Here is an 8,496-nt window from a genome sequence, read left to right as displayed (position 1 = left end):
TACAGACTTACCAGTAATAAAGTTAGCAGTCCCTATTCTTTTCATCTTAGCGTCATATATACAAAAATATTCACATGCAAACTTTTTTACAGCAGAATATCTTTTCGCGATTCAGATATGTCGTTATCTTTACGTTATTCATCTGTTTAAGCTAAACAAAAGGTTCAGACTGTTTTGTCGATGCAATCCATCTTTCCATTCATCATTGATTCATAGCATTAGCGATTGTTTGAGGACGTGTTCTGCATTCTAACTCATCGTGCACGTAGATGGTGAGAGACGGTTTCCGCGCATTCTGCCGTATCATCATGTGTGAATGTTTTCGATATGTTGTAAGGTGTAGGCACACCCTCTCTCATCCTGTTTGGTCCGACTTTAAGTGTCCTATTACGTTGTTGCTCGGAGACAAAAAATGTGATGTGTACTTCAGACATTCTTCGTGAGGGCGGATTTTTATCAACTACATGTTGCCAGTTTAGTTTCATTGTCTTAACCGCCTTGCATGGTTACAACATAGTCTGAACATAAACATGGTTCTTTCTATAAGCGATCGAAAGTCAAAGTGCGAGAGCAGAATTAGTAATAAATTAGGCATAGCAAAAATATACATTTCTCTTGAAAATATTTGCAGGATGTCAGCTTTCGAAAGAATACCTTGTATGAATAACATGGTAAAGGACAAAGACCTTTGCAGATTCTAGAGAAGACGAACTAAATACAAGCCCGCCCAATTCTGCTGATAATCACACTTTCGGGACATCATTTAACCGCTTGTAGTTTTACTGAAACAATTTTATCCTGATGTTTCAGGGTGAAAAATGGGGGGGGGGGGTCCACAATTTTAACAACATTATCAGAAACAAAAGTCATTCAAGGTATATTTTTTTAATTTTATTACAGTATGAAGCCGATATGGTAGAAAATGTAAGTTTGTGGATTCGCGATTGCAATAAATAGTGCATCGACAAGCTCGTCTCTTGCAACAACAACAAAAAAAAAACAACACACAAAATGGTTTGGAAGGACCTACAGAATCTAAATTAGTGCGAATCTGTTGTGAAAGTATGGTTTTCTATAAGTAGACATTGCTCTTTCGTATAACTGATATATCACTGTAATTATTTAGTACGTTCATAAACGCCATAAAGAAACCGATCGAACCAAACAATTCGTTTGTAAGTAATATCGGCTCTTTTTCTAAATCAGCTTTATCATTTCTGCATGTTCCTTAGAGTTGCTCTTATTGAATAACGTTACATTTTATTATTTTTCATCCAGATAAGAGAACAAATGTAAAGATAAATTATTTTGGTTAATAACATTAATTTTGCTTGCTACAAAATGCGGCAACATCAAAAATGCATCCTAAATATAATGTGTTCACTGAGATAATAAAGGGCTGCAAGAGTATATTTAATCTTAATAGTATATCCTTTCAAATATACAAGTTAAGTATTGTTTGTACCTATTTTATTTTTTATTTTGTTCTAAAATTCGTTTTAATTCAAAAGAGCAAGAAAAACGAAATAGATTTCATATATGTTTATAGCTAATTTACCTTTCTTTCTAATAATTGTCACATGAATTGTTCAAAGGAATATCTCGCTGATTTTAACGTGCATCGTTGATTCATACAGCTAGATAGAAAATGGAATCTAATCTTATGAAACAGTACACCGTGTATCTCCATGACTTGGATGATACTAGCAGAAAGTAAACAAGGGTTAGATAGAAAAGTAATAAAACAAGAGAAAGATAAGTGACGACAAGAAAAAGACTGTAACAGGTCTATCAATGAATCAGTAAACATGGCTCACAAATTTAATTCTGCTTTTATTTGATACATAAATTTGGGTCTCAGTGAAAAAAGTATCGAGCTGAGAAATTTTGTCATAGTCGACCTAACAGACTCCGTATATAAATATTCTGAAAAGCGTATAGGTCCCTTTCAGATCTGATTTTCATATAATTGTACACATCATGAAAGAATCCTCCTTGTAAAGGCAATTTTAGTACTGCAGTCATTTCTTGCGTTATGTAATAAACTATCTTAGACTAAAACATCTGTTCTGTTGCAATTTCCTTTGAAGATGCCAGCTTTTTATACATTAAAGAAACAATTTATGCAGCTGCATTACACAACTTGTGCATTAACGAATGAGACCGTGGATGAAATACAGTTGCACTAACCATGTTAAACAGACAAGCGTGAAGAGAAACATTCGAATCGCTAATTGCATCTATCAAACAAATGCAAAAGTAGAAGGTATTTGCACTCAAAGAATGTAAAAGTAGCTAAAATCGGAATGTCTCTTTAATCAAGGAATAACAAAACAACATCCATTTCACTATAGGACTGATCTCTAAGATAGAACCATAACCTAGCATTACCAAGGTAACGCATACCTTGTAAGATATATACTAAATTCACCCATATATAATTTTCTGACGAAACATAAAGTTGTCCCCATCTCTCCTCAAGAAGCCAAATGCTTATGTTACTTCAAGAATAAATAGTATTCCACATTACAATGTATAATTCATCACAAATATATTTGTTTAATTGTGCTGCTATATGTTTGCAATGACGAAGACAAGTACACATTTCTAAGGGGACTATATTTATGCATCAGTTTTCTTTACGTGCGGTCAATCCATTTCTTTGCTTGACCTATTCTACTAATTGAATTTACGTTAAATTTCCATAATAATTAACTTTCTCTTCCAAACTCATGTGCTTTGTAGCACAACAAAATCTCCGTTAAATCGTCCGTAACCAAATGGCGTTGAATACTAGAGTAACCGGTTTTATATGACGGTATTACAGTAAGATTTTTCGATTTGACACTTCTTGAGAAACTGAATGAAAGCTATCTGTACTTTCCGTGTGAACCGATGCATAATGAAATTTTAACAACAACAAATTATCAAAAGACTTCCCCTGAAATTTTACTTGGGTGAAAATACACTTCCGTCAAGTCATAACACATTAAGCGTTTAAACATATTTGCATATACGGAAGACTGCGGGCATATGATCAAGCAATGGTGCAACTCGCTCTAAAAGCTAATGTTCATGGTGAACAATACATTGGTAAGAGTTCTTTGTCTTCGTCGCTCTTTTGAGAATATATTTTTACAAACAGTCCAATTCTTTTATCAGTGTTCTATTGTGATACGAGGAAAGTGCCTTTCGTTCAAGTCTGTTCTCGTAACAATGACGTGAAAGGAAACGAACAAAAAACATAATAAACAAATAATAAAAATAAAATAACACTGTATTATTGTCTTTCCATGATGACGTCTGAAAGGATGTAACAGTTCTAGTCAAGAATTAATAGATGAAACACACAATACTCAACATCTTCAATACTTACACAGCGATAGCGTTCATTAATATTATTAATGATAAAAATAGCTTACATGGAACGTTACACTATCATATTACACTTCGAAATGTTCTTTCCACGTCAGAAAAGCGTAGATAGTTTCAACGAAATAACAAATACTTTTCTCTGTTATGAAAACATTATAAAAGACTGGATAAGTGTATGTATGTTATCACACAGGTGTATAACTCGGCCTCCTATTTAATATTGGAAGAACTATGAGTTATGTAGTCACAGTAGTGATTACCAGGGCCGCCACATGTGTTCTGTTGGTTGCAGCTCTCTTTGTTCATGTGCTGAAGAGAGAGGAGCTGAATGCTGGGCATGATGGAGACTTGTTATTTTCTCTTGACCGATGGTTTCAGTGTCTCTTGACGTTATTGGCATTGATGTCATGTTGCTTGGTAACAGAAATGTAACATGTCGAGTCATACTAAAATTTGCACCGGAAGACCTTTCATCCAAAGTAACAGGCAGCTCTATCGGCTGAACTATTTCCGACTGTAATTTTCCTGTGGAAGTAGGTGTTTGGATGAAACAGGAACCCATGGGTAACGCTGCTGATGGTGTGTACATCGGCACCACACAACCAGAGACCTGTCCCGCGACGAGTATATCCGATGAAAGAACAATTGCAGTATTTTGTGCTTGTAATTTGATTGGCAAGAACCGTAAACCACTAATGGCATTTCTATTAATTGCAGAAGAAGCGTTAGTGCAAGCACTGAAACCACTATCCAAAGTTGCAGAAGGAACGCCAGTGTCATTTACTCTGTCATGTGACTTCTGTAAACCTATCGGTATACTCACTGTGTTCGCAAAACGCGTTGTGTTTGGTAAATTGTTGTTCATATCCAATAATTCTGTTGCTAAAAGAAATGGCCGATTACTGGGATTGTTGGATAAGATCGTGGGTGACAAGTTTCTCTCTCTTTCCATTTTGGATGAGTTTAAGACGGGGGCATTCAGAGAAGAATGAAGACCGGAATGAGATGTCTGTATTTCAGGTTCGCTTAAAACTGGAGATACATTAGGGGAAAGTATCGCTGTGCCTGAATAACTTTTTATAAATTGTTTTACATCTTCAGGAAATCTGGAACTTGAATCATTGCTTTTAAAGTCTTGCGCTTGCTCCACGTTACTGGCAGCATTCGCTAGATGCTCCATCAATCGACTTTTGGCTTCCATATCAAGTGTTTCAAGTGATTCTAGAAAACGCCCCGTTTCGTTTGTACATTCTGTAAATCCTATCCGGTACTCGTTAATAACCCCTCGATCAGATGGCGTCACACCTTTTATGCAGATAAGAAAACATGAAATTAATAAAAATAAAAATAATATAAATAACGTTATAACTAATACACATATTTGGGGTAGACGGGTTGCATATCTAGCGATCTATCTGCTTCCAGACTACTAAATTACTTATTTTGAGAAAATATTTTTCTTTTAATTTTAGATTGACAAAATCAGCTTCTATATGATCTAGATCATGTACGGCGTTAAACCCACAGTAAACGCCATATTTCAAAATAATTCCTTGAATTTATTAAGATAAATATATCACTCTGAGACTGTTATTTACAAAACTTGAATCCTCCTGTGCAATTTACAGGTAGAAATTTTCTCAAATTATGCACAAAATAAAAAGCAAGAAATACCTACGTTAAATATGAATAACTTTATTGAATATGTTGCAAATCAAATTTCGTATCAAGTATTGTTAAATTAAGACACGCATTGTTACTTTTAAATGGTCTGGGCCTGAACGAAATCAATAGATTTAATTTGATGAAATAAAGTTAAAACATTCCAATTTTAATTATTTGGACATATAACAGGATAGCTTTCTGTAAAACAAACTTTACATATTTTACAAATCTTATGACAACTTCAACATGAACTTATTTTTCTCAAAATCAGGGCAAAACAGGACAGATACCCGATGTTCGACGGACTTTGTACGCTGCAAAAAAATGTAACTGATGACATACCTGCGTATTTTTTCTTTTCGAGATTTCGAAGATATCTCACTGTCATTTCAAGTATATCGGCTTTCTCCAGTTTGCCATGACGAGCCCCCTGACATGGAAAGATTCGAGATAAATTACGATATAGGTGATTATCTCAAATCGATAAAGCATTCATGCGAGAAATATGACATGAACCCCTTTCAAACAAGGGGAAACACGCAATATGAGAGACTTTATAAGCAATGGTAGACTGCTTAAATATGATGTCGATACGGCTTTCTCATATAAGATGACAATACCGACTATGTCGAGGACAGAATAATTAACTCTAAAAATTAATGTTTAAACTTTCAGAGGTATTAAGTTCTCGTATTAATTACTAGCTTTTAACTCAGATTTTCTAAACAACTGTTTATTTACCATCAATGTCGTACCAACAGTTGTTTCTTAAACATCAATATCGTACCACTAGTTGGTCTTATGTACCATCAGTGCCGTACCGACATTTGTTTTGTTTAATATCAATGTTGTATAAACAGTAGCTTCTTTACCATAAATAACAAAACGAACTTGTTTTATATACCATCACTGTCGTACCAACATTTATATTTTGACCATCAATTTCGTACCAACATTTATATTTTTATTACCATCAATGCCATACAAGCAGTTGTTTTTATTTGCCATTAATGTTGTACCAACAGTTGTTTATTACCATCAATGCCGTACCAATAGTTGTTTATTACCATCAATGCCGTACCAACAGTTGCTTATTACAATCAATGCCGTACAATGCCGTACCAACAGTTGTTTAATGCCGTACTAACAGTTGTTTATTACAATCAATGCCGTACCAACAGTTGTTGATTACAATCAATGTCGAACCAACAGTATATTTTTATTACCATCAATGCCATACAAACAGTTGTTTTTATTTGACATTAATGTCGTACCAACAGTTGTTTATTTCAATCAATGCCGTACCAATAGTTGTTTATTACAATTAATGCCGTACCAACAGTTGTTTAATGCCGTACCAACAATTGTTGATTACAATCAATATCGTGCATGTCATTTTGAATATCAAAAGAATACGTTAGTGGGATATGATTTTGGTTATAAGCCATACTTTTATGGTTACTTGCTCTATAAATGAAGTTGTTTCTCCCTTGTTTCAAGGACTCTTGGATTTTGAACATTAAAAGATGTTGTTTTTTTATGTGCCCTACAACCGATAAGAATTACTCACTTGTATCATCTAAATAAAAGCGATTGTAAACTTAAACTTTTTTAACCCATTACGTATAAAGGCAAATAAAATTACCTCTGCCTGGATTACATCCATTAACATCGTCTTAAGCTCCGTCAGACTGGCATTGATTCTTGCCCGTCTTCGCTTCTCGATAATTGGTTTGGAGCTCTGTTACAAAAGACATTTTTGTGCAAACGACATCCATGTAAATTTGTGTTTTGAAATATTTTAACTTTGCACACAAAAAAAATTAAAACACATGAAAACAAAATTATACATAATAAGACTTGAACCTATAAAAATTAAAGTAAATATTTCTTGTATCAAATATTGATCCGACCACTAAAATGATATTTTTTTATTTAAAAAAATAAAATATAGAGACGATAACATAATGTATAGTTTATATTAAGTGTAACTATTTAACGAGTAAAAGAAATTGAAATTTGTCAGACAAAGTTGATATTTTCCCCAAATCCAGTTAGCTTATGCTATTGTAAACTTGTCTTATACGAAATGTAATACAGCATGGTCTGAAAGTAATGATTATAAAAGGTACAAACCCGTCTGCCTTTTTCACTGGCAGTCGAGGAAACTTTTTCGGAATGCATAATTATGCTGACCGCTTGAGAACGTCCGTTACCCTGAGTGTTTGGCTTAAATTGCGGCTCACTACAATTCAACAATCTGGTTTACTCTATAATACCTGGCGTTTACCTCTGTCGATATGCACAGGTTGGTGACGCATGCCGATAGCCAACTCGTATCAAACCTTTGTGTCAACACATCACATGACAGTCCCACCCTACAATGCCGTCGTACCTGAGCGTTACGAGACTCATTGGTGGAACAAATTTCAACTTAATATCGACATCCAATGGAAACTGTTGAGCATTATGGCTCCACATTTGCATATCGAAATGATAATCAGCCGCACGCGACAAGTATATCTGTGGAACGTGGGAAAACTCCTCCCCTTTCGGACGAAGTAATTTTACCTGTACACCACGTATACCTGTAGACAGATTTAAAAGATAACACAAATAAAAAATCTATAATAATAAAAAACCAAAGGGAATCAAAGTATACGCTCTCAGCAATACACGATAAATTAAGAATAAAATTTCCACCGATCATATATTGTCAAGGAAACCTCTTTAGACTGAAGTGGTAAAATTCTATTGTTCTACGACATGCATCTGTTATAGTGCGAACTCTTAAAAGTGATTCGTTTCCACTGATAGGGAAAGAAAGTGCTCACTTGTTTTATTGTATGCATATGTTTTGCACAAAATCTCATAAACATGATTTCATCTTTATAACGTTATTTGAAACTCAATTCGAATTAATTTACCCATTGTGTTGCATTTCGGTTAATCTTTATATCTCCTGATGATGTAAGGCTTGCTCGAGCCTACGTCTAGCCATGGTCCTGCCAACGATTAAGCTAGCCACATAAAACAATCTTATTTTATAGTCATTGTTTGTTTGGATGTGGGTTTTTTAAGTTTTGTTTTGTTTCTTTTACGTTTTAAGTGCAAAGCTCGTGAAATATGAACAAAATAGTTATCATAATGAAATGTCTTACTTTAATAGGAACTGTGTGCTCCTCGAACTGTTCTCAAAGAAGGAGAGGACCGCTCCTGTGGCCTAGTGGTTAAAGCGTCCACCTCGGATACGGGAGGGCGCGGGTTCATACCAGAAACTTATAAAAATGGTACGGCTGCCTCGCTAGGCGCTCATCATTAAGAGGTTAGTGACAGGACTGATCGGCCTGGTGTCAGGATAATGTGACTGGGTGGGACATCATGTTACGTGTCTGTGGCATGATGCCCCAGTGCTATAAACTGCCACAGTGCAGGCATCCCAGCTATATGATTGAA

The 8,496-nt window shown here is 34.9% G+C and overlaps 1 protein-coding gene across 1 annotated transcript; it reads right to left on the bottom strand.

The window, feature by feature from the left end:
* Positions 1 to 1,816: 1,816 nt before the first annotated feature.
* Positions 1,817 to 7,426, bottom strand: LOC149782023 (uncharacterized). The gene is made up of 4 exons (XM_089933429.1): positions 7,177 to 7,426; positions 6,686 to 6,781; positions 5,383 to 5,470; positions 1,817 to 4,680 (listed from the first exon to the last, which is right to left on the bottom strand). Exons 1-4 carry the CDS (start codon positions 7,222 to 7,224, stop codon positions 3,632 to 3,634), a joined length of 1,281 nt encoding a protein of 426 aa, XP_089789555.1. The 5' UTR covers positions 7,225 to 7,426; the 3' UTR covers positions 1,817 to 3,631.
* Between the last annotated feature and the right edge of the window lie 1,070 nt (positions 7,427 to 8,496).

This window comes from Sinohyriopsis cumingii, chromosome 15, assembly GCF_028554795.1.
Source record: "Sinohyriopsis cumingii isolate HCF-2022 chromosome 15, ASM2855479v2, whole genome shotgun sequence".
Lineage (NCBI taxonomy): Eukaryota > Metazoa > Mollusca > Bivalvia > Unionida > Unionidae > Sinohyriopsis > Sinohyriopsis cumingii.
The sequence above is the reverse complement of the archived record's forward strand: the minus strand, read 5'-3'. Positions and strand labels throughout refer to the sequence as shown.

Coding starts and splice junctions, on each gene's coding strand:
- LOC149782023 (XM_089933429.1), bottom strand. CDS start 7,224: ATGCATTCCGAAAAAGTTTCCTCGACTGCCAGTGAAAAAGGCAGACGG. Junction 5,471..6,685: donor TGGATGTAATCCAGGCAGAG/GTAATTTTATTT, acceptor TTTCCATGTCAG/GGGGCTCGTCATGGCAAACT. Junction 4,681..5,382: donor CGAAAAGAAAAAATACGCAG/GTATGTCATCAG, acceptor TCTGCATAAAAG/GTGTGACGCCATCTGATCGA.